The following is a 26,954-nucleotide window of genomic DNA, read 5'->3' on the forward strand; positions in this document are numbered from 1 at the left end:
TTCAGGGACGACTTATGAGAACAAATTACTGGTAAAAAATACTAAATATTGTTGTGAAATGTCAAGAGTGATGGTATATGTAGTTGATATATATTTTCAGAATTTTTAATGCTGCTTTTTAGCTCACTTTGCCAAAAGTGCTAGTGTGAACTTTTGCAATTACTTGGCGTTTGTTGTCGTTGTGATTTTTCGTCTATTAAGTTTTATAAAGATCATAAACTATGAAACTACTGGGCCAAATTTAACCAAAACTTTGCCACAACCATCATTTGGGTATCTAGTTAAAAATTGTGTCTAATGAATATAGGTGTTAAATGCAAGTTTTGTCCATGAGGCCATGTCAAAAAAAATTTCTGGTTCTCAGACAATGACTTCTAAATATGGATGAGACGGCTTGGTATTCAATTTTCGTATTTATATTGTTTTACCTGTGTCGCTGAAGGCGGAAGCATATTTATATGTAGTAACTTCTCAACTCTGTTTTTCTCAGCTTCTGTGAAAGGGAATGATTTAATATGAGATCTGCAGCTTGATAATGTTGAGTTGTAGGGAGAAAGCAATTTTTACATTGGCCATGTAGCCACTTCCTGTGTGCTGATAGTTTGAAATTTTACAACACTCATCCTACAAGGAAAATTTTCGTCAAAGATTTCTAAGCTTGATAATGTTGAGTTGTAGTAAGTAAGCAATATTTATACGTCCATTTACGGGACATATTATGGTAAACCATGGTCTGTCCATCAGTCCGTCCATCTGTCGTCAACATGTCGGACAATAACTCAAAAACGCTTTAACAAATTTTTATGAAACTTTGGTGAATGGCTTATATCTATTGACGTAAGCTTCCTTTTTATTTTTATGAATTTTAGATTTTACGTTTCCGAGTTGTGGGATTTTATTCATAAAAAAGGGGGGATTTTTCAGTTTTTGGACTATAACTCAAAAACGTTTTGAGCAGTTTTCATGAAACTTTAGTGACTGGTTTATATCTATTAAAATAAGCTCCCTTTAGTTTTTTATAAATTTCTGATATGACATTGAGGAGTTATGGAACTTTAATCATTGAAAAAGCCACGGGTGTATCATGCACTCATGGCGCAGCTCTTTATTACATCTGACGTGTAGCCACTTCCTGATTGACGATAGTTTGAAATTTTGCAACACTTGTTGTGCAATGGAAGTTTTTGGTAAATTTTTTTTGGCTCCAATTGAAGTGAATGATTTTCATATTTGGTCTGGATATGATCAGTTATGCTCTGTTATACATGTAACCTCAATCAATTGCATGCAGCAACGCAGATCCACACCTGGTATTGGTATTGTTTTATGTTAACCAGTTCTTTTTTAACACAATTCTTTCTTGTTAAAAAATGAAATACAAGGGGTGATAAAAAAATTACAAAATCAAAAGTAAATACAACACGTTGCAACATGGAGAAGACAAATAACTTGTCAGGACAAAATTTGGCAGAAAACGAATTTCTCTGGAACAGCATAATTTCAAAGCATAACCGAGAATGTATTGTTGGCTTTCTAAAAATATACAACTTGTAACAATCTGAAAGGAAAGTTGTTTTTATTTCGACAATGAGGTACAAAATGTATGTGACATGAAACTGACATATCTAACCACCACAGTGCTATACTGAATGCCAAAATAAAATTTTGTCCAGTAAAATTAAGTTAAGATAAAATTTAAACAAAGACTTCCAAAGACCTGCAATTAACACCTATTAATTTCATAGATAACCAAAAACATTGAAATGGAACTATAAATACAACCCTGTCTATGATTAACATTACTGGAGGGAATTGCAACCTTAGCTTTGGCACAATTACAATAATCTTAATCAGTCTCTTTTTAAATCTAAATCAAACTTTAATTTATTCTTTGGATTATTGTCCTTTTGGAAATGCCTCTTTTTGTCTGTTCATATCTCAGTTTATATTCTTAAATAATCAGATAGAACAGTTGCATCAATGATCATCTTTTGTCATGCTTTATTCAGAAGGCATATTTCGACAATCTGTTCTGTGTCAGAATACATAAATTTCAATACAGTTGTTTCCAACTAAAAGTTACGAGACATCATTTTTGTTTTATTTCATCAAAGATTGTACAAGTCTTATCTTTGATTGTACCAACAAAGCTCACATACTTTGTTCCATGTATGTTTCATCTCAAAGAGAGTCTGGAAGTTCTCTCAAGTAATCCCTGGGAGCAATTCCATTGCACTGATCTTTTACAGTTGTATCAACCGTAAGTTTAACAATTATCAAAGGATAGAAGCATTTTCACTTCTCAGTTTACATTTTGACATTTTGCAAATGTTCTAAACTTCTTACAAATCTACCTTCTGTCTATTTACATCAAAACTGCCAGACAACTCCTTATTGAAGTTGTTGCCCTATAATGACAATTTTTACCAGTTTTTTTCATTTTTGCCTATTATCCAGAGTTTTCCGAATATGTTAGAGTTGTCGCTCTTTGACTAATTGAAAATGCGGTAAAATACATAGATTTCTTACACATTTTATTTATTTTGGAATGAGGATAAATACAATAAATATATTTAGAAATTTAAGTGCTGTTTTTATTAAATTTAAAAAATTGTGACAGGATAGGTTTTGCAAAAATAAAAACTCACATTTTAAAGTTTAATAGTATTGTTTGTATGCACCATTAACTGAAATCTCAATTAACTAACCTCACATTTGTTTCCATTGTTCAAAAATCTAAATAATCAATTCACACTAATTTCTGTATGTACAGTTCCAATAAGCATGAAACTTTTGCTTTGTGAATAATGTTTAATATACAGTGGGAAATCTTTCAACCATAGTCAGGATGAGAAAATATTGATATGATTTGAATACTCCAATTTCAAGTTGTAGGGCTTTACTACCCCTGAACTCAATTTGGGGTCTGTTGACTTTATTACACTTTGAAAGCAATCTCTTTTGGACATCAATATTTTCGACTGAAGCTGATCATGACAAATTTTGAATGTTTTAGTTTCTTCAACGGGGATAAATCATTCTCCATCTTTCTACGAAATTGACCTGCTTAGCTTAGAAAAATACTAGCTCACAAGGTAACTGTTAGAAGGAAACATAATCCAACATATGCACATTTTTCTGACTCCAAGCCGAATTGTCTTTGATAGTACTAATAGATTTGTGTACTTAGCTAATAAGCAGCAGATAAAAATTTGGAAATCTTTTTCTTGACCTGGAAAGGTATTTTTATCTTCCCCATGCTATATTGCAAATTTTGTTTATCTATACAATTTGTTTGATCAGTGATAAATGAAATATTTTATTTTAATTTTCAGAAAATACAGAAGAGGATTTACCAGTAAAGAAGCAAAAATTCAATGTATGTGTTTTTATTAAAATTGTTTGATTGTTCATGTGATAAACAATCAATTTTGGAGTGTTTAATGAAACATATTAAGATATATTTACATATACTCTGCAAAAATGGAAATTCATAGGTTCATTTCATTTTTGAAATAAAGATACAGTACGCACAGAGAGTTTGTAATGGCGAACTCTAATCACGGATTTCGGGGTGTAGCGGTGTCACACCGCGAATCACGGATTATACTCCCAATTTCCTCCAAAGATTCTCTCCCAACACGGCGTGGCTGTTAATTGGTTTATTGCCCATCGGATGTACTGAAAATTAATGACGCGTGACAACATAATCGGATTAGCCAGATTTATTACCTTTGTACATTTAATCGATCTTGATTGCATCTGTGTGCTTTAAAACACAGTATTAAAATTTCCTTTCTTTGACAGATAAAAATGTGACATTTTCATTCAAAATAAGATAATTATTCTTGTATGTATTTGCCCCATGTCATTGTCATTTGAAATAAAACGTACAAACGTACATTATAAAAATACGAATAAAACACTTATTTTGTATTTTTATTATAGTCCGGTCAAAATGATGTTTTTACGGTAATTTGTCCAATCTAAACCCAAGAGTTAATTTATCGGATCAACAAGTGAACTCTGTTACTTTCAATTTATTTTGCAATGTAAAATATTATGTTTCACTACATTGGTAGATTACCGACTTGAAATATTTGAACTCAGAAAAGAAACTGTAAAGTGACAACTCTGTTGAACGAAGGGAAAACGTTTTGTATGCAATGTGCCCTATATTCATAAAAACACAACACTGAGAGACATTCCCCGCCCAGACACAACACAATAATCACAACCTAATTTAATTATATGAAGAAAAAAAAATCATGTGTTGTTTATCTCTGTTATGATCTGTTATTGATCCTTTATTATTTAAAATAAAATTGGATGGGCGCAATTCGTATTTTACTGCTCGTTAAAGGTCCTTGGCGAAATAAAAAAAAGAAGTATTTCAACAATTAATAATATAGAATATTTAAATGAAATTATATCGTGTTCTACAAGAAAGAAATATGTGAAAAAAATGTGGATCGGATTTTTATGATCTACACATTTTCACAAAGGATCTCTACCAACGCCCAACAGGAAATGAACGACATGCATCCTGTTTTCATCTACCATTTATGTATATTGTTGACCATGGACGTATAAATAATGTCCAGGTTTATGTCCTGTGTTGACTGAGAAACGTAAAATTAAAAGGCTGGTGTTCGTTTATTCAAAAAAGGATTATATTTTAGATTCCAGTTAATCAATTGTAAAAGGACCTTCTAGAGCCTCAATCTTAAGGCATACAAATGTCAATCATTCCAAAGCAAATTTAAACCCCGAATGAATTTTCCCACGGTCATCCAGAAAGGTCACCTGAGTTTACCGTTACGTGATAATATTTCCCGCCAAATAAAAATCTCGTGGACAAAATTGATGTCACTATTTTTAGCATTCAATATTGTGAGCGAAGTCAAGTTCAAAGTTCAACCACGGACTGTTGATCACTGAGATGTGTATCGTCTTCCCACGGCAATTAATTTCTTTTAAAAAATTTAAAAATCACTGTCCTTTATACAACACACAAGTTTACATTCATTGTTCGTAAATGAATATTATGCAACGAGGAGTTGATGCAGCTATAGAAGTATTCCTGTTGTAGCCGAAATGTAATTATTTATCCTAAAGTAATGCCAACAAATCGTAAAGAGAAAATGCCGTAGACTTATTAAGCATAACGAATGGTGAATAGTATTTTCTTTTTTACTTGCATATACAAATTTTGAGACACATAATTTTCTTTAAACTGCTCACTTTTATATTCAGCGTTAGTTTCCGTTTATTTTTACGCAAGTATGTCTCTTTTCGTAAATAAAATAATTTACCGATGAACTTAAACAAGGTCAAAATCAAGTATAGTTTTTGTTATAAAACTTTAATGCAATTGAAAGAATTAACAACAATATTCTGCTTTTAAATCTTTAATTTGTTTCAAGCAATTATGTAATCGTAAAATGAAAATGGCGTGGACTTATTAGCATAAGGAATAGTGAATAATATTTTCTTTTTTACTTGTATACAAAACTTTGAGACATGTAATTTTCCTTTAAACTGCCCACATTTATTCAGCGTAAGTCTCCGTTTATTTTAACACAAGTATATCTCTTTTGTAAATGAAATATTAATTTACTGACCAGAAAAAAAACGAGGTAAAATCAAATATAGTTTTTTTTTAATAAAACTATTTTTAAATGTACAGTGTAATTGAAAGAATTAACAACAACGTTTTGCTTTTAAATCTTTTATTTGTTTCAAGCAATCAGAAGTATAACCTGATTATCAATAGACAGGAAATACAATTGTTTAATTACATAAGTAATCTCACATACCTTGACTGTCGCGTGCCGGTATAGATCAGAAGGATTAGGGCAATTAATTACCTGGTGTGACACCGCGTCACACCGGACTGGGAGAGATGTCGCTAATACAATTAACAAAAGGTAGCGAATTTACGCGGAAGTCGGAGGGAATACTCCCAAATTTCTCCGAGAATTTAGGGAGGGATGTTGGAGTTTCCTGGTGTCACACCAAGAAAAAACTTGGTGTTTGGAGTTTGGGAAGCCTTTCGCGAAATTTGTACTGTAACATTAAATAAATGAATATTAAATTATAAAATATATAAATAATGAATTATTATAGGTGTATTTACAATACAAACTGCTGGCACGAACAATTTGGCAACTTGCCAAGTGTTTTGAAGTTGAAGAAAAGTTGTTGATGTATTCCATGGGAAACTTGTTGTTAGATCACATGTGAAACTATCAGACATAAATCTTGGTTGTTAAACAGGAGATTGTCATTGTTACTGTGAAATGCCTCTTTACCATGATTGGACCCTGCTTCATGTAATAATGTTGTTGGCCATCTTCTTGCTGGAAAAATTCAAACTGAAGTTGCTCCACAATTCAATATTATTCACTGGAGCACAACTTTTGGTTTTTGAAGAATTTTCAACAAGAAAAAATATGTCCAATAAATTGACTCATTCATATGGACTTAACTTATAAAAAACATTTTCTCCAATTCCTAGACATCTTATCAATCAGAAAAATCTTTTCTAGTATTTTTTGGTCTTTGGTTGTTATTTGCATCACTGACAATCACACCACCTCTCCTTATCTTTATGTGATCCTAGGTTTAAGATACCAACTGTTACTCATTGAGTTATATTCATATTGTTCTAAACATTGAAATATACAAGTACTGTTAATATTCTCATGTAGTTAAGACAAATCTTTAATAACATGTAGGTATTTACTTCAAATACTGTAAATTCAGAAATTATTGCGAGGTTTTTATAAATGCAAATAATGCGACTGAGTGAGGATCGCAATGATAAGAACTCACATTCTGATAACTGAAACATATAGATCTGCATGCAATCATTTCTGAATTTACAGTATTATCAGTTAGCATCAGTTTATTAAAATATTTTGAAAAATGAAAAATTTGTTTTTCAATATTTTACAGCCTCCAAAACATCACAGAGAAAAACCAACACTTGTTTCAGCTGTTGAAATACCACACCCTGGAGCCTCATATAACCCAGCATTTGATGATTATCAGGTTAGTCAGTATACAAATACCACACCCTGGAGCCTCATATAACCCAGCATTGGATGATTATTTGGTATAACCATCTGCTGATTATCAGGTTAGTCAGTTTACAAATACCACACCCTGGAGCCTCATATAACCCAGCATTTGATGATTATCTGGTTAGTTGGTTTAGAAGTACCACACTCTGGAGCCTCATTTAACCCAGCGTTTGATGATTATCTGGTTAGTCAGTTTAGAAGTACCACACCCTGGAGCCTCATTTAACCCAGCGTTTGATGATTATCTGGTTAGTCGGTTTAGAAGTACCACACCCTGGAGCCTCATTTAACCTAGCGTTTGATGATTATCTGGTTAGTCGGTTTAGAAGTACCACACCCTGGAGCATCATATAACCCAGCTTTCGATGATTATCAGGTTAGCCTCATATAACTCATTATTGTCCTTCTCTTTGCCTGTCGATGTAAGCAGACATTATAAGCAACGTCACAATGTCTGAGGAGAAATTATCAGTGATGTCACAATTTGTGAGGAGATGTTATCAAGATTACTTTTGCCAAGCATTAAATTGCCCCTTAAGGATGCTGGAAAGGCCAGTAATAGAACAATAAACAAGTTATTAGGTTTTCTACATATAGATATAGTTAAATAACAACCGCTCGACACAATGTGAAGCTTACTCGCAAAAAGGTTCACATTATGGATCATAGTTGATATTTTATGATATAAATGTATAGAAAACCTGATAATCTATACTTATCAGGTTAGTCAGCATAGAAATTCCACACCCTGGAACCTCATATAACTCATTATAAGATGAGTCAGCATAGAAATACCACACCCTGGAGCCAAATCTAACCAAGAATTAAAATATAAGTTTAAGGATATTATAAGTCAGTATAGAAATATCACACTTGGAGCTTCATATAAACAAGAGTTATCTGATTACCAGATTAGTTGGTATTGAAATAACACACTCTGGAGCCTCATTTAACCGAGTTATCTGTGGAGCCTCATATAACTCAATATAAGGTATAAAAATACCATACTCTGGAGCCTCATCTTACCAAGAGTTAAATGATCAATAGGTTAGTTAGCATAGAAATACCACACTCTGGAGGCTCATTTAACCAAGAGTTAACTGATATTAACCAGGTTAGTCAGTGTAGAAATACAACACCATGGAGCCTCATCTAACCAAGAATTAACTGATTACCAGGTTAGTCAATATAAATGTCAGACACATCATAACTTTTCATATAAAACAGTATTACATAATTATGAGGTTAGTTATGACAGAAATATCAAACGCACTGTAGTTTTGTGTAAAATAGCATCAGATGAAGTAACTTGGTAGAGAAATGACACAAAAAAGGTTAATACAACCCAGCACTTGATGACTATAATGTTAGTCCATATAGATATGTCAAACTCCTTGGAGTTTTACCAAAACACCCTTTACTTCAAATAAACAACAAATTAGTTATCATGATGTGACCCAGCATTAGATGATTATCAGGTTAGTCAGAATAGACATAATACTTTATAGATAAGAGGTAGTCAATGTCACAATAGTTTTGTCAACTAATAATTTTACTTTGCAGTTTCCATTATAATTTGTGTTTTATGTTCTACAGATGTATAAACATTAATTTAATGTATTCATTTTCTGATGGATTGCAATCAAGTCAATTTTGAAACTACTCATATAAACTTTGTTTTTTATAGGCATTGATTGAGAAAGCACATAATGTAGAAGTAAAGAAAACAAAAATAGAAAAGAAGATTTACAATGCATTAGATGCTAAATTTAAAAGTTTAGACAAAGCAGAGTTAGAGGTAATATTGATATATATGTGAGTTACTTAACATGAATATTTCATGTGTTTACTAGTTTCTTCTTTTCAAGCAGTCAAATCTTTAAAGAATGTTACATATGTTTAAAAATAGTCAGAAATTGGAATAGAATTGCCCACAGCTTGATTAAGATATTTTTATCTTCGATTTCAATAAGTTCTGTCTGAGCAACTTTGATTAAAACAGTTCATAATTGGCTCTTATTACAATGTAATAAAGTAGGCCAGCAAATTTATGAACACATGGAGGGATAATGCTATAATAATAAAGCTGTTGTGTCTTATTTTGTTATGTTAGTGTTGATTAGACAACATACAAATTTAAAGGTAAAATATCAAATAACTTATATTGATCACCCTATCCTTGCAATATCCCCTTCATTTATTCTTTTACATATAGATGGGTAATTGAGAATTTATAGGCAAACATGACATGTATAAATTCACTGTCACATCTTTTGATGGATAGTTGTCTCAGTGGAAATTATACTACATATTCTTATTTTCATATATGGAAGGAATTTTGAGGTAGGTAAACAGAAAAATATTAACATATGTTTGTGTTATCTTATCTTATTGATAAAGCAGTCAAATAAGCAAGGGAAAAATGGCAGTAGTTACACATCCAGTAGTAATGTTTCTAATAAATGTTTTTTTTTTGGAGGGGGTTGGGGCACAACTTTTATCAATTGATACCCAGGGAAAAATGTAATAATGCCATTGAAAGATAAACTCATTTGATGTTGATTATTGAGCACATTTCAGATCTGTCAGATACCTACTTCCTGTTTGCCAATACATTGTACTTTGAATTAGGGGGTTGCTAAGCACAGCATTACATGCATTCTAGTTGAACATGCATTTAATTTTTACATTTTTTTCAGAAAACATGGTTGACAGAAATGTCTGCTGGACTTGCTGATGATGATACTGTAGAAGATAATGATATTGGTGACCTTGACCTTGATAAAATATCTGTCAATCCTCCTGTTCAAAGAGAAAAGAAAAAGACGAAAATACAAAGAAATAAAGAAAAGAAATTAAAGCAACAAGTACATATTTCAAATAAAAGTTATACCCTTCTTTCACATTGGTCTGATTTGGCTTGTACAGATTTAACTCTGTCATTTCATCTAACCCACCTTTGACAATTTACTGTTTGATTTATTATCATCCTCTATCTGCATGAAATATATTCCAGTGGACACAAACAAACAGCAATTAATCAATTCACTTTTGTTCAATACAAAATAGTTATTGTATTCAGCTTAAATTGTATATTGTGTTCTTGACAAAATTTTTGATGGATTTTGTAAAAGGTATTGATATAAATTTTTTTTAGCTCCAGTGTTCTCCCCAGGATTTTTGGATAGCACCAGGGTAACGCGTGTCAAAATGATTTGTACAATATGTTGTGTGGCGTTGCATCGCTTTTTTTTTTCTTGTTAGTTTTTGTGTCATTACCTTATTGTCTTTGTTTTGTTTACTGTGTTATGTAGACTTTGGGTCAAAAAATTACTGGTAATAAAAGAAGTAAATCAATAAACAGTTTGTATACTTTAAGAATAAATAAAAGAAAGCACTATTAGTCTTTAAACTTAAGTCACTTTTTATATTTTGATCAAGCCAATTTGTCCTGATACTTGTAGTTACACAACACATTCCCCATTTTTGTTAGATTACACCATATAACAATTAAATTTAAACAAGATTAAATTTTAATGCAGAACCTCTAGTAAATTAAAAACTATTTTCCATAGCTTTAGACATGATTCTTTTAAACAACAATACAATTATTATTAGAATCATTATTGTGTTACTTGGTAGATAGACATGAAAAGTAAATTTACATCATCTATATGTACACCCACATATCATATCAAGCTGAGTTCCAATCAGTGTCTAAAGACTGGGACTACTTTAACTCAAATAAGTTACCAACTGGAAAATACTACCTATTTATTATAATATGTCTGTGCATTAATTAAAGTATGATTATCAAAAATAATTTGCAATATATTTTTGTTGGTATGTTCAAAGAAAGTTTTTATCCTTAAGGTAACATTCTTATATAATTTTGCATTCAATTTGTACTTTATTTCTATTTTCAATGATAGATAATATTTTAGGAGCACTTATTTGTAATAAGCTAATTCAGGGGAAGTAACTCAAACACGTTTAAAATACGCAAATTATTTATAACCTAAGGCTGGAGTAATAGAGTTAATTAACAAATGTCTGCTTGAGCCTCACAAGTCTGATCATTAATTATGATCTCTTAATTAATTAAAACACAAAAGAATCATGTACATCGATTAAATCCAATCATCAAGGTTAACCTCAAAAGGTAAATCGATCACGTGGTGTAAACAATCTAGTTGTTTGAACTTGTTTGAACTGGTCAATTTTCATCTGAAATTTTATACCCCACGGAAAGGTTTAACAAGTCGTTTAAAACTTTACCGATTTACGATTTTTTTACCGAAAATTTTAGCACCACGGAGAAAAATTATACATCGCGACAAGAACAATACCACCACGGTAGAAAATTATACATCGCGGGCCCGCGGTCCTTTAAGGGCCTGGGGAGAACACTGAGCTCTTTTCACAATACAGACACGTTTTTCTTTATTAAAGAATAAATTGCCATTTTTTTGTCATTCCAGACTGTCATTAAAGATTTATACATGTAAAATTTTCTATTTTAGGAAAAGTTACAGCATAACGATAAAGTGAAAAAACTAAGGGCAAATGAAATATTTAGGTATGTTGAAATTTTTTTTTTTAATTCTCCAGAACATTAGAAAAAGAATAAACTAAATGTTTTTTTAAGGTTATCAGCATTAAGATAAAGCTTACACCAGTTTTCTAAAAGAGGTTTGCCTTTTGTATTAATAATTCCCCGTCTAAGTTGTCTTCAAATAGTACTTCAAAGGAACATTGCCAAAGTAAAAGAAAATTACAAAAAAATTCCCTTTGAAAAAACATGTATTATGAGCATAATAGAGATATTTTCATATTTTACAGATTGAAATCAATTAAAAAAGAAGTAAAAGAAAAAGAAAAGAAGGTAGAACAGAAGAAAGAAGAAAGACTGAAAAGAGAAGCTAAAAATAAAACAAAGACAAGAAAAATTGGAAAAATGAAGTATCCTTGAACATAAATATGTCTCAAATAGTTTTGTGTCATCACAAACATCAAAATAAATTTTTATGCATCCATGACTAAGTTTTTTTCCCTTTAAGATCAGATCTAAAAACAACTGCAAGGTATAGAGGAATTATATTTTGTCAGTAAAAAAAATTCATATTCAGATACTTATCATTTTATGGATGAATGACTCTGGTTATGGTCTAACTAAAGATTCATATTTTAGCCAATTTTTCACTCATTAATAGAACATACTGTGTATTCATTTTTTTTGTTGAGTACCAATTTTCCTAGATTTCTGGGTATCTGTTAACACAAATATCCCTCAAATATTTTTGTGTCATCTGTTTTCATAAACATCAAGCTAAATTTAATGTTTGATGTTTAACCTTAACCAGAGTCATTCATGCGTAAATTGTTGGTAACATGAATCTGAACTTTCTTTATTGATACTATATAATTGTGTGGGTAATACACATCAATAGTATTGGTGAACCACGAATTTAGCTGTTAAACCAAGTTCAAATTTTCTATGGGCTTAAATGCAGATTTTTATTGGATTATAATTCTGTGTTTCAAGTTCAGAATACATTACCTTCAGTATAGTGTTATGATATATACAGATTCTTTGAATGTATAGTATCTAAGATCATACTTTTATTACATTTACTTATTTTGTTATTTTGACTCCAATAAATATTATACATTAAGATCTATGATTATTTGTCAGAGATGAACTGTATTACAACATATTTTTTTCACAAATATATGTAAAATTAATGTATTCATTATTTAATGTGAGAATTCTTTAATGTACCTAGCTTCAATGAAAGTACTGAAAATGTTTAATGATTGCATCTGATGAATTGCATGGTCCATTACCAACAATGAAAGTTAATGCTTTATATATCACATCTTTAAAGTTTCTTATATGGGGAGTAAGCTGTCAAATTCATGTTCACCAATTGGACTCAAATTTTTATATTTAATTTATAACATACTAAAACATATATTTAAATTACAAAAAGTCTGAAAGAAATAATTGACTATGCATGAACTTGCTTTGATGTATCATCATATCATGCATATTTTAGACTAGGCACCATCTAATTAACCATTATATGACCAGATATAAACATTTATGTAATAATATAAATAAACAGACCAGGCCAATAACACATCAGCGATGTTTTTGAGCTTAATTTTAACAAAATTGAACTAGACTGACTGCTAATAGCTAAATATTATTTCAGTTGTGAACATTTGAAACAAATAAATATCATATGTTTATTAATTTTGTCTAAATCATAGCTAATCCCCTTCTCTATATTCATTATTGTTAAAAATATGCTAAATTTTCTAATTGTCCACTGAGTTGTAGGGGACATAGAAATACCGGGCGTCCGTCCGGTTATGTTAGCGCTCTCACATGTACAATTCTTGCCAGATTTTTATGAAACTTATATCATAGGTTTATATCAGCAATGGCTTGAACGAGTTCGAAAATCAGTGCCGATTAATTATTTTTAAAAGAGTTATGCCCCTTTGAAACATTAATTATATGGAAAATTGCATCGTAAGCGCTAAATCATGTGTACAATTCTTGCCAGATTTTTATGAAACTTATATCATAGGTTTATATTAGTAATGTCTTGGACGAGTTCCAAAATCAGTGCCGATTAATTATTTTAAAAGAGTTGTGGCCATTGGAAATATTGATTATATGGAAAACTGCATTGTTATGGCTCTCATGTGTACAATTCTTGCCAGATATTTATGAAATTTATGTTATAGGTTTATATTATCAATGTCTAGGATAAATTCGAAAATCAGTGCCGATCAATTATTTATAAAAAAAGTTATGCCCCTTGGAAATATTGATTACAAGGAAAATTGCATTGTTAGTGCTCTCATGTGTACAATTCTTGCCAGAATTTTATGAAACTTATATCATAGGTTTATATCAGCAATGTCTTTGAAACTTAAAAAAAAATAAGTGATGATCAAATATTTTTAACGAGTTATGCCCTTTGGAAATATTAATTATAAAGGAAATTGCATTGCATTTGCTCTGATTCCTTCATTTCTCTAAGATATTTATAAAACGTTTTAAAGAACAGTTGTTGCCCTTGTACCTTGGATAGATAAAATGTGTGCAACACTGGGGACATTAGAACTCTTGTTCTTTTATTGAATATAAACACTTCACAAAATCATCATCTAAGCATTTTTTTTATATATCTTAATAACAATACCCCAGTAATGAATATAGAGAAACTGTAAACAACAATATTGATTCAAAAGCTAGTAAGTGGAAGACAATTGGATTTTCAAAGGGTGAGGGGGCTTGAACTGTTTGGAGATTTTTTTTATCAGTGATAAGATTTTTAACAAAATAAATAATGTTACCCTGGCACAAAAAAAAACAAGGTAGGGTGAAGGTTGGCGCCTATTAAAACATTTAAACCTGCTGCATTTGTTTGCACCTGTCCTAAGTCAGGAACCTGATGTTCTGTGGTTGTCGTTTGTTGATGTGGTTCATAAGTGTTTTTTGTTTCTCGTTTTTTATATAGATTAGACCGTTGGTTTTCCTGTTCAAATGGTTTTACACTAGTCATTTTTGGGGCCCTTTATAGCTTGCTGTTTGGTGTGAGCCAAGGCTCCGTGTTGAAGGTCGTACTTTGACCTATAATGGTTTACTTTTACAAATTGTGACTTGGATGGAGAGTTGTCTCATTGGCACTCATACCACATCTTCTTATATCTATATATAAGACATAAATCATTTATTGGCCTAGCTTTCACTTGAAAAATTTTAAAAATGGTGTATTTTTGCCAGGTGAGAAGTTCAGACTACTAAGAGCCTCCAGTTCATAGCATTACACAAATACTTTTATATTTTCTATTGAAGCACCATTTATAAAAGAAATATGTGAACAATAAATAATGCCAAAGAATGAATAATGCCATAAGCACCATTTATAAAAGAAATATGTGAACAATAAATAATGCCAAAGAATGAGAAAATTGTCTTCTTTAATGAATTATAGATTTGAAGAACCAAATTTAGAAATTAAATTAACAGATGAATTAGAAGGATCATTAAGACTTTTAAAGGTGAGTATTATTCTTGTAGACATCCACAGTATTGTTTTTTTTTTTCATTGTCCATTTGTAAACACTTTTATTTTACAGTAACTTAAGTTATAGTTTGCAGGTTATACTGAAAGAAATTCCTGTGTTGCCTTCAGGTATATTGGTCCTCAACGTTTCTAAAAAAAAAAGGGTGAAAAAGAGTTGCACCAACTTCACTAATTTTGATATACAAAATTATTTCAAATCAGACTATGATGCTGCTTTTTTCTTGCTGTTTGCTCTATTTGGAAAATTTAACTGATTTAGACCCTTTTCAGTTTCTGAAGTATAATGGAGTATTATCAGCCGTAAAAAAATTGCTGTTTGTTTTTTAGTTCAATTTTGGTTTAGATATCTGATGAAAATCCCAAACTTTATTGTATGCCTCACCTACCATAGTAGGGAGGACATTATTTTTTTAGTTGAAGAGTCATTGTTACTAAAAATAAAAATGTTTGTAAAAATTAGTTTCCAGATAATAACTTTAGTTTTCTTTGTTGGTTTGAAATGACATGTCAAGGTCAGAGGAACTCCTGGCTCAAAAACTAAAGGTCCAGAAAGTTTATTTCTGTATATTTAGGATCTGAGGGAAGCATTAATAATACATAACAGCTATAAATAGATTGAAATATCATCCGAATGTTGGTGGTATAAAGATAACATAAAAAGGGTTAAAAAAGAGTAGCATTTGACACTAAGGGATCAAATTTGCCTTAGGTAGTTGTATCCTTATATTCTATTAAAATTGCAATTATTGATCAAATGAAAATTAATCAAACTGATATGTATGTATATTTGTATTTATGGTTTTAGTATGCTAATGTTGAAGCACTTTTACAAATTAGGTCACTCATTGGTTGTTATTTGGTACCATGTATTTATTAATACCAATAAGAAAACAACTGCAATGTATAGTCCCATGACAGTTAGAAGAACAGATAACATTTATACAAAACAATTTTAATCAATTAATGCATCATTTCCCAGCTGATATCACATTGGATTACATAATATTTTCTTACCCTAATTAAGATAGATGTATTTTCTGCTATGAAGTCTTGGTGGATCAAGTACATGATCTTGTAGGTCATATTAATGTTTATTAAATATTGATATTGATGCTGTAATTTTCTCACATCTACAGCCAGAAGGCCATTTGTTTGAAGATCGATTTAAGAGTTTACAGAAGAGGAGTATTATAGAACCTAGAGTACAAGCAAGGTAAATAGATACTGCTCAGTACTAAGAGTTCAAACATATTATATATTATAACTATGTTCTCACAACAGATCAAATCTGTGTGCATCGTTTCAGGAGATCTTTGAAATTATTATTGTTGAAATCAAAATTGCTAATGTAAAACAGATTAAGATTAATTTACCTTAATAGATAAATATCTCCTGTTAAAATTAGAGCTTATGAGACGGGTTCTTAAATTATAAGAACATTGGGTTTTTAGTCCCTTTTTTTGCTTATTTATTCTTAGAAATTTGTTTTTGGCAATTTGTCGCACAATTGATGACATCATCATTATGTTATATAATATAATACTCAATATAATCATAATGTTTCAAAATATTGTGGGTTTTTTTTTTTTGCATGTGTTATGCCTCTTTGAACACCTTTAATGAAATGGATTAATGTTTAGGTAAACACAAGGGAGACACTAGCTCAATTTTACAGTTTTATAAAAAAAAAAGTAAATCAGAGGTCAACATATGGACTTAAGACTACTTTCTATCGAACGTGAAGAATGTATCAAACTCAATTGAGATTTTTCTCTGAGTTAAACTATATCTTAAAAGATAATAACCTTTCATTTGAGTGACCTGATACCAGATAAGAATTTGTAAATGCCCTTTAATGTCAAGTATTTAATGCCTTTTTTGCATATTACTGTAAATAAGTATGTACAATGTAAGTCATATGAAAATATTTTAAGTCTAATTTTAATTTTAATTTATTGAGAAATTTGACATTGTTATTATTCTATGATAAGGATTGAGAGAGGAAGAAGACAAGAAAATGATATTTGTATGATTTTTGTTCTTGTGTTTGTACTGAAATTAGGTGCATGTACTCTAATGAAAATATGGTGGTATCGTAGAATATTTGGAATTTTGGATTAATTGGTTGTTGTTTGCTTACTCCCTTGAAGCAAAAATTTCATGCATATTTAGAATAAATTTTGGAAATAATGATGATACAAAAATCAGATGTATTTAGTTAATTCTATATGCTTACATATTTATGTTTTTGAAGTTTGAAAAAAAATCTAAAGTTTAATGAGGCCTTGTTATACTGGTAAATTTTGCACTAACATTCTGGTTATTTAGTGATTATGTCATTTATTAAGGATATTAATTTTGAAATTGTAAGGATGTGCAAATTTTTTGACTTCTGCCAAAAAAAACAATCAAGAGTATGAATATTACGAGATGTATTGTAAAATATATATTTACCAAAATAAAAAAACTCCAGGGTAAATTAAAAAAAGGGGGAAGTCATTATAACTTGACAAAACCAAATGCTAGCCTATCTTAACCAACAGAACAACTGGAAAAACAACTATCATATTCCAGAATCGGTACATTTCTTGAAGAAAATGATCGGATAAATCTTGTTTATAGCTAGCTCGAATAGAAAAACAAAGGATATGGGGTATCCATCCACGACACAAAATCAGTACATTGCAGCAAAAAACACATAAAAAGCAAAGGAACGGTGCTTTTTTCGCTGTTCTTCATCTCAAAGTCATTGTGAGGCCTTCAACACAGAACAAAAAACTCTCACCTCACTGCAAGTTTAAGACATCCCCTAGCACCAGTTTAAGCACATCTCACCAAAACAAAGAAGAACAAATTTTTTTTTTATGAGACCTTAAAGTGTCTTTACCAATGGGTTATCATTAATATATTTTCAGGAGAACAAGAAAATACAAACCTAAAGTCTTTGATAAAAGAAGTCACAGACCAGAAGAGTAGGTATTTTGGTTGTTAGGATATTTTTTTTTTCATGAAAAATGCTGAAATGTGTCATATTGGTTCCGGGAGGAAATTTTGTATTATCCATATTGGAATATTGGAATTAATGCCATATAATTACGTTTAATACCAATTATTTGCCTTTTTTGCCTTATATCTTGAAAACTATTATAGATAAAATGACACTTAAAATATGAAAAATGATCAGCATGGCAAGATCTACTAATAGGTCAAACGGCCGAAATGATTATTCCTGGTGTTTCCCTTGTTTCACTTTTCAATGATGACATTCTTTTCTTTTTAATGAATGAACCACATTGCTGAACACATGTGCAACCTTATCTACTAAAGGTCAAATTAAAAGTTGAATACTGTATACAGATTCAAATGAGTTTAATTATTGACTTGCAAGCCAATAATATATCAGAGATGATTTTTTTAGCTTAATTTGACAAAACTGAACCAAACTGACTGTGAACAGAGAAATATTATTTCTATATTCAGCTTTTATAAATGTTTGAAACAATTGTCTAATTCGTAGCTAATGCCCCTTTAAGTGCAATACAACGAGAGAAAAAATAAAAATAAAATATATAAGGAAATTTTTTTTTATTGATACTACATACAACTGTGGAGATGCACATAAGACAAATACAGTATAATTCACTTACATTAGTACCTGCAAAAACTATGCATGTGAAAGTTTCCTTCTAGTCAGGTGTTTGAACCTGTGTTCAAAGACCACATGTATTAAGAAAACACTTTTGTCTTCTCCCTAAGTGGTCTCTTAATACAGGTTTGAATGTATATCCTTTATAAGTTGGTTATTAAATGTTTCAAGATTAAGTATACTGGTACCTCTAACATTTTTGCCTTATCTGCTTCAACATGCCAAAAGAGTGTAGATTTTTTAGCAAACATTCAAGTTCATCAACCTGACCTAAAGTATGTTGTTGTTCGCTGATTTATACTCTTTTAAGGAGAATAGAAGAGATTTGATATAATTGATAACATATAGAGATGAAGTGTGATTTTTACCAGTTGTCTACCAAAGATTAGTAGGATAGCTGTTGAAAAAAATCAAAGTTCACCATAATTGATTTTTATGCCCCCGCTGTAGCGGCGGGGGCATTAAGTTTTACCCTTGTCCGCCTGTACGTACGAACGTATGTCCCAAAATTGGTTTCCGTTCTCTAACTTGAGTTTGCCTCAACCAAATGTTATGAAACTTATACACAATGCTTATTACCACAAAACACAGATCCAGTTTGAATTTTGGTGGCGTCACTTTAACCGTTATAAAGTTATGCATGCCCCTTTATAAATGGAAAAATTGCAAAATTTTTAGTTTCCGTTCTCTAACTTAAGTTTGCCTCAACCAAATGTTATGAAACTTATACACATGCTTATTACCACAAAACACAGATCAAGTTTGAATTTTGGTGGTGTCACTTTAACCGTTCTAGAGTTATGCCCCTTTATAAATGGAAAAATTCCAAAATTTTTAGTTTCCGTTCTCTTACTTAAGTTTGCCTCAATCAAATGTTATGAAACTTATACACAATGCTTATTACCACAAAACACAGATCAAGTTTGAATTTTGGTGGAGTCACTATAACCATTCTAGAGTTATGCCCTTTATAAATGGAAAAATTGCAAAATTTTTATTTTCTTCTAAATATCAAGTAATTTTTAATATTGGAGTTATCTTCCTTTGTCCATGATTATAGTTGAATCAACTACAATCAATGCTTTATACAATGCAATGTTTGACTTCCACTGATAAAACACATATCAAGTTGAATTTTGGTAGTGTCATTATTGAGTTATGCCCCTTTATAAATCGAAAGATTGCAAAATTTTTAGTTTCCATTCTGTAACTTAAGTTTGCCCCAACCAAACATTATGAAACCTATACACAATATTCATTACCACAAAACTAAGATCAAGTACAAATTTTTTGTTTCCATTTTCTAACTTTAGTTTGCCTCAACCAAATGTTATGAAACTTATACACAATGCTTATTACTACATAATACAGATTAAGTACGAAATTTGGTGGCAACACTTTTACCATTCTTGAGTTATGTCCCTTTATAAACATAAAAATTGCTGAATTTTTCGTTTCCGTTCTCTAACTTTAGTTTGTGTCAACCAAATTTTATAAAACTTATACACAACCGTTATAGAGTTATGCGTGTTTACAAATAGAAAAATTGCTGTTCTCTACTTAAGTTAGCCTCAACCAAATGTTATGAGACTTACACACAATGCTTATTACCACAAAACTCAGATCAAGTTCAAATTTGGGTAGCGTCACTTTTACCGTTCTTCAGTTATGTCCCTTTATAACTATATGATATGCAAGTGGGGGCATCATCTGTGTCCACATGTGGACACTATCCACATTTATTTTTTATAGTTTTAACGTTTATTTTTATCATGTTTGTGGAAGGGGAAGGACATTCTGTCTTTAAAGTTGTATCAAAATAAGACTTTCAAGTAGTTAATTCTACAAAACATTATACTCTCCTTAAAATCAATATTTTGAACGTCTATCCTATTAACACAGTCATGTCAAAAAGTCATTATATTCTTTAAAGTTTGTTTAATATGTCTATATCAACACCTTTTGTGCGTAATTCTATTAGAATGTTATTGTTCATTGCATCAACAAAAATAGTTTCATTTCAGCTCCTTTTTATTTGTACACAACAATTTAAGTTCTTAGCTTCATTTGAATAAAGATGAATTCACTAGAGATGAAGATTTTACTGTTTTTCATGAAATGGTCTTTTAATGGTATTTTAGGGTAAACACTTTGTTTGGTGGGGTTCGTGTTGCTTAGTCTTTAGTTTTCTATGTTGTGTCATCTGTACTTTTATTTGTCTGTTTGTCTTTTTATTTTTGGCCATGGCGTTGTCAGTTTGTTTTCGATCTATGAGTTTGACTGTCGCTCTGGTATCTTTCGTCCCTTTTTTGTTAATTAATAACACATAATCTGTACACTTGTTCTAAAAATTTGCCATGCTTAAAGGGAAACTTCGCAAAAAAATGAAAAATTGATATTATGTTGATTATTTATAAAAAACCACAAATTCATAAATATTAAAGTTTAATTCTGCTAGATAAGAGATCACCATCGATTTTAAATTTAGAGTATCACGTCTCCGCGTGCGGCCATTTTGACATCATCCCTGAATAGAAACCACGATATATCTATAAACCACAAAGGACCAAAACAAGCAGTAACCTAACGTAGCCGTAATTGAGTGTCGATATCTTGTCAAGCGTACGGTTGTTTTACCCGACAAGGAAAGCCTAAACAGTTTCCCGGGTCACAAAAAAGGATTATAATAGACATGGTTGTGCATGCAACCTTTCCTAACTAACTTGATACGGAAAATGTAATTATATATAATTTTTTTTGAATAACTAGTACTATGGTCTGTCGTTTTGAAACTGGTTTTTTTTACTAAGTTTTTGAAACAAGAAATGTTAATGGAAATTAGTTAAAAAGTTCAAAGTGATAAATTAAGTGTTCCGTGTAAAAATGTTTTCGAAAATCTAGTGTGTTCATAATTCATTTATGTAATAATCTTATTTAAATAAATTCGGACCTTCCCTTATCTGATCACCAGCATTGCTAAAGGAATTGTTCCCACAGGTATTGTGAGTTGACACGTCCAGGTATTCAAGCGATTTCTTGTCGGGCTTTAAAACTCTTATTACACAATTACATAAAGCAAGTTCGTGCATCACTTCACCTCTGAGGGTATTGAGAAGTGTACACGGCCGATAACTTGTAACTTTCCATTTTGAAACTATCAGGTGAATATACATCTTTGTCTTGCGTGTCCGATAGTGATATGCTAGTCTTTACTAAACCATAGATATAATAACCATTATATATATGACTAAACTCATACGCTTGTTTATAAATAACATTTATGGTGTAAAGAACATTTATGAAAATCTAAATAATTCCAAAAAAAGATTTGATAAAATAAAAATATATTTACATATTTTCCAAACGTAAATTGGGGAAAATGTAAGTAATTACTCGTTGTCAATAATTATGGACATTTTGAAACGTACAAATATTGATTTAACAAAATGTACGCACTTGTCGATCATTGGATTATACGCCTAGATAGAAGGTTACGGAACTATAGATAGTCGCAATTTAGAATATATACATGTATATTGAGTATACGAGAGAAACATCCAAAACCAATCTGATTTAAATACAGGTCGATATCTAAGTGTCTCATAAGTCTATTCTAAGGCTGGATATTTGATCTCTGTTTTTATTATGAATTGTTGTATATATATATTGTTTGATCAAATATGTGACACTATAATAAAATAATTAATTTATTTATTTTATTTTATTTATTTTATTTATTTTATTTATTTTATTTATTTTATTTATTTTATTTATTTTATTTATTTATATCTAACTTGCTTTGGTTCATCAAAGTTATGCACATAGTAAAATCACAGATTTTTATTTCCATAAGATTATTTTGAACAGTTTAAGAAAGTCGTCATCATCTCAATGGTTGTGTATTATATATAATAATGTAATAATGTGAACATGGTTCTATTATACCTCATGTCAATTTTCCTGTTCCGACATGCATGTAATATATATGCCACTGGACGTACACTAATGATCCCCAAAAAGCTTATTTGAAGAAATAAAGAAACTTCACTCCGAATTGACTGATAGTATATGTGTTAACGTCTGGTCAGCTAGAAGGTTGATTAATTTATTTAGTTAGCTTAAAAGGGAGGGGGGATAAACCATTCCTAATATTGCACTTATGCATAAAATATTAAATGAGAGTAATATAAGAGAAAATATAAATACGAAAAGTCGCATATCTGGTAAAAAAAAGTCTCACAGGCAACTATAGAATTTCACGTACACTTGTCATTCTTAATCGAAATAACGGACAGTCATTAAAATACATGCATGTACACTTTGATAATGAAGTATATCGAAAGTTACAAAATAAGAACGTTGTATTTATGAATTTACATGAAGAATTCTGATCTTGGGCGTATGTTTCTTTTTTTTAAAGTTCAGTGATTTAAATTGAGAGAAAAAAATATAGTCAGAATTTAAATCGTACCGGCAATTTCCACCTAAGACTCCTCTAAAATCATGAATGGTCATGCTTCACAATCATCAGAATTTTCTTTGCATTGGTACATTCTGTATCGGTAGTGATTTACCTTGACATTTCCGGGTATAACAGAGCTACTTGTATATTACCTGTATGTGGTTAGGTGACGTCCCATGAGGTCTTACGTATACAGGTTCACATTTATAATGGTTTCTGATATAACAAGGTTTTATGACATTCACACTTCTGCATGTTCTGTATACCAAATTCTTATCTTATTTTCAGACCAAACGAGGATATGAATATTTTCCAGGAAAAATATTGAGTATCAAAGTATCAAATTAATTTCGGGATTTTTTTCTTTCTTGGTATTAAATCACAGAAGCTTAAAGAAAATACTGCTTGTCCGCTTTAGGTGTATTCTTGTCAGTTAAGACTGACATATATGTCTCTGGTATAAAGTGGGTTTATGAATGAATGATAAGTCTTGCAAAGGTACAAGATATAAAGCACATTGAAAATTGATTCCTCCGGTCTGTCTCCATTCAAAAAAGGAAAGTTGACGTTAGATTGATTCTGTTATTTTTTTTAAACATCGTTGGTCAAATAGCTAAAGTATGTATACGTTGTGAGATTTTAAATATTTTAATAAGGGCATTCCCGATTAGGTAAATGTAGATCGCTGTGGACGGACCAACCTATATTAATCATGTAACCGCGATAATTTTCTCTAAACATTGAAATATTCACGGTTAATACCCATGATAATTTGAAAAAGTAAGTACAGTGTTTGGTTTATACGCTCGTTTTCGTGGGCCATTTTTATTTGTAAAATTATTTAATTGAAAGTAATTCAGAATTTCGATGTTACAACAAAATACTCACCTATCTATTTTAAAATTAAGCTTACGCAAAATATAAAAGATATACATGTATATAACGGCGATTCAGGTATTTTGCCACCATATTCCTCCCCAAATAATTAATGTTTTTATCATTCATACGAAATGTTGTTCACACCTGTAACGGTGAACCGTGTTGGCTAAAATTCACTGAGTGAAGATCAAAAGAATAGAATTACAGAATGCTAATCTTTTAATTACCTTGAATTTAACCACGCATTCAACAGGTGGTCACTTAGTGTCACAGTACAATACACATTGTATTTACACAGTACTAGACTGAAGTAAAAGCCTTCAGGTGAGAATACAAACATGCATTTGTAAAACAATATCAGTTATATATGTTTGTTCAAAATATCCGTCGGAAAAAAAATTCATGAAAATATATTCTTTGTATGATTTACTTTTATTACTATAATCATATCAGAAATCCTTTAAATATAAATTGTACATTTTAATTTTGAAAGTTGCACGGCGGATCACTTTACTTTCTTAATTATTAGTTGGTTAATAGCTACGCCAAAAGTCGTCGATGCGCTTTAAATCGAGTTATTAGATGATTAACGAACAAGACTTACAACGAGATTTATTCACTCCCGGCATGCAAAAAGACTTAAACTACGTCACATAAGTCAGGAAGTTGGAATAAATTAAATTATTAATTCCCAATTTTCTTCTTTATTAGTGTTCATATCCAGATAAAACTTGGTAAATATGTTTTTTATGGTATTATGAACATAATAAGATGAAAAGTAAAAAATCGCGAATTTTCCCTTTAAATACATTTCAATCTCTTTATTTTATCAGTATTCAGTTTTCTCACATGAGACGGGATTATGTGATAATAAAGTAGGAATAACCAAAGCCCAAAGATATTATGTGGATTTTTATAGTAGAATTTGTTATATAAGACGTTTAAGTCAATTACAATTTACAGCATTTGTATGGTTTTTTATTGAATTGAAGAAAACAAAACAGCAAACCAGCTTAAAGTTAAAAAGATATTGTCAAATCTTAAGAAGATTATCTGAAACAGAAGACAGATGTTACACTTTATTGTTAAAAGTATCTGATTTATTTTCTGTTAAATTTCAAATTCATGATTTTATTTTGTTGTTTATAGGTCTTGAAGAAATTGGAACAAGAGGAAAATTGACAATTCTATCAACACGTGTCAACCATGGATATCTGAACTGTATTTATTAAATATATATACAGTACATGATAATAAAACTGTTTTTTTTTACTGCTGAAAGATTGGTTCCTGTTTTTTCCTTTGTCCGTATTAACAGTATTTTTGTATTTCCATGTTGGTCGGTCTGTACCCAGACTTTGGTATAAGCAAGATTCATCATGCATTTGATAGCATCAAAACTGAAAAAAGGGCAAACAGAACAATGAAAACTGTCAACTTTGACATTTTGAGACAGAATGTATCATTTAGATCATGACAGTATTGAAGCACTTGCTTCTTAGAGGATGACACCCAGGAACTGACAATTCTTTGGCAATGATACTAACCTAGTTTTATTGTAATATAATTGTATGGATCGGGTTTGAATGTGCACATCACAAAATTCAATGTCTTGTAATTTCTTCATAATGGCACAAATTTTTTATATATAGGACTACTGTAACCAACTTTTTTCACAGATACTTTATTATGTGTTTAGCCCTTCCTAGTCATCTTTGCACTAATTTAGTTTTCTTGATTTTCGTGATATACTTATATATGGGAAGATTTATATTTGCATTATTTTTCTACTTGCAAAAGTCTGGAAAATAAGTTGCTTTATGGTTTTTAACCTCTAGAGGTGGAAATTAAAAAACCAGATTGATTTTGATTTACATTTCATACAGTCGAACCTCGTTGTGTCGAACTCGGTTGTGTCGAAAACTCGGATGAGTCGAAGTAATTTCTCGGTCCCGGTAAAATTCCCGTTTGATCAATGCATAATTACCTCTGATGAGTCGAACTCGGTTGATTCGAATACTCGGTTATGTCGAGTAAATTTGATAGTCCCGTCGATATAAAATTCATGTAAATTGACCCCGATGTCTCGAAGTTCGAAAGTAAGAATTTTCCAAAGATGCAGACCTAATGATAAAAACTCAAATCGGATGTATTTCTTATGTAACCTAATCATTTTCAAAAGAGATTAAAGCTGAGTAAACATACTTGTTTGTATAACAGTTAAATTGACATGTTTATGGTTGCCGGTAATTAACACCTTTGTTGATTGTACAAGCGGAACTTTAGAGTGTTGAACATATTTCACATGAGATAAAAATGAAACGAATTTAAATGACAAGAGCCGAGATTAAATCAATCGTTAGAATAAAAACTCATTAATTACAATAAATAAAGGATTAAGACAATTATCATAAATTCATGATAATTTAATGTACAGCAGACACCCTCATCAGAGACCGTTCAGAACTTATTTCGTTCCGCGAATGATTTCATAATTTATAGTGACTGACCTTTATAAATATGTGTGTAGACTATTGATTTTATTTGTGCATGATTTGTATCTGTTCTTGTGTGTTTGATTATTATGAAGGACCAACAATGGCGATTGCATACACAATTATAAAGTGTGTCATATCGAAAAAAAGGCACACTGTTCAAAGTCAATGATCTAGTTTACGCAAATTTCATACCGTATTTTTTGCATTCCAAATTTTGACGACACACTCGACCTCGGATGAGTCGAACCTCGGATGAGTCGAATACTTTGGTCT

General features: G+C 30.7%; 1 protein-coding gene across 1 annotated transcript in view; it reads left to right on the forward strand.

Moving 5' to 3' along the window:
• The window catches only part of LOC127698967 (ribosome biogenesis protein NOP53-like), a 28,514-nt gene extending 3,050 nt beyond the window's left edge, over positions 1-25,464 (forward strand). The window contains exons 5-14 of the mRNA XM_052202752.1: positions 3,336-3,379; positions 6,961-7,056; positions 8,776-8,886; positions 9,788-9,955; positions 11,612-11,667; positions 11,931-12,050; positions 15,104-15,170; positions 16,333-16,409; positions 18,112-18,168; positions 25,333-25,464. Of these exons, the coding sequence (XP_052058712.1) occupies positions 3,336-3,379; positions 6,961-7,056; positions 8,776-8,886; positions 9,788-9,955; positions 11,612-11,667; positions 11,931-12,050; positions 15,104-15,170; positions 16,333-16,409; positions 18,112-18,168; positions 25,333-25,339 (803 nt within the window). The 3' untranslated portion in view covers positions 25,340-25,464. The remainder of the gene's footprint in view (positions 1-3,335; positions 3,380-6,960; positions 7,057-8,775; positions 8,887-9,787; positions 9,956-11,611; positions 11,668-11,930; positions 12,051-15,103; positions 15,171-16,332; positions 16,410-18,111; positions 18,169-25,332) is intronic.
• Positions 25,465-26,954: the final 1,490 nt, after the last annotated feature.

Source organism: Mytilus californianus, unplaced genomic scaffold, assembly GCF_021869535.1.
Source record: "Mytilus californianus isolate M0D057914Y unplaced genomic scaffold, xbMytCali1.0.p SCAF_4, whole genome shotgun sequence".
Taxonomy (NCBI): domain Eukaryota; kingdom Metazoa; phylum Mollusca; class Bivalvia; order Mytilida; family Mytilidae; genus Mytilus; species Mytilus californianus.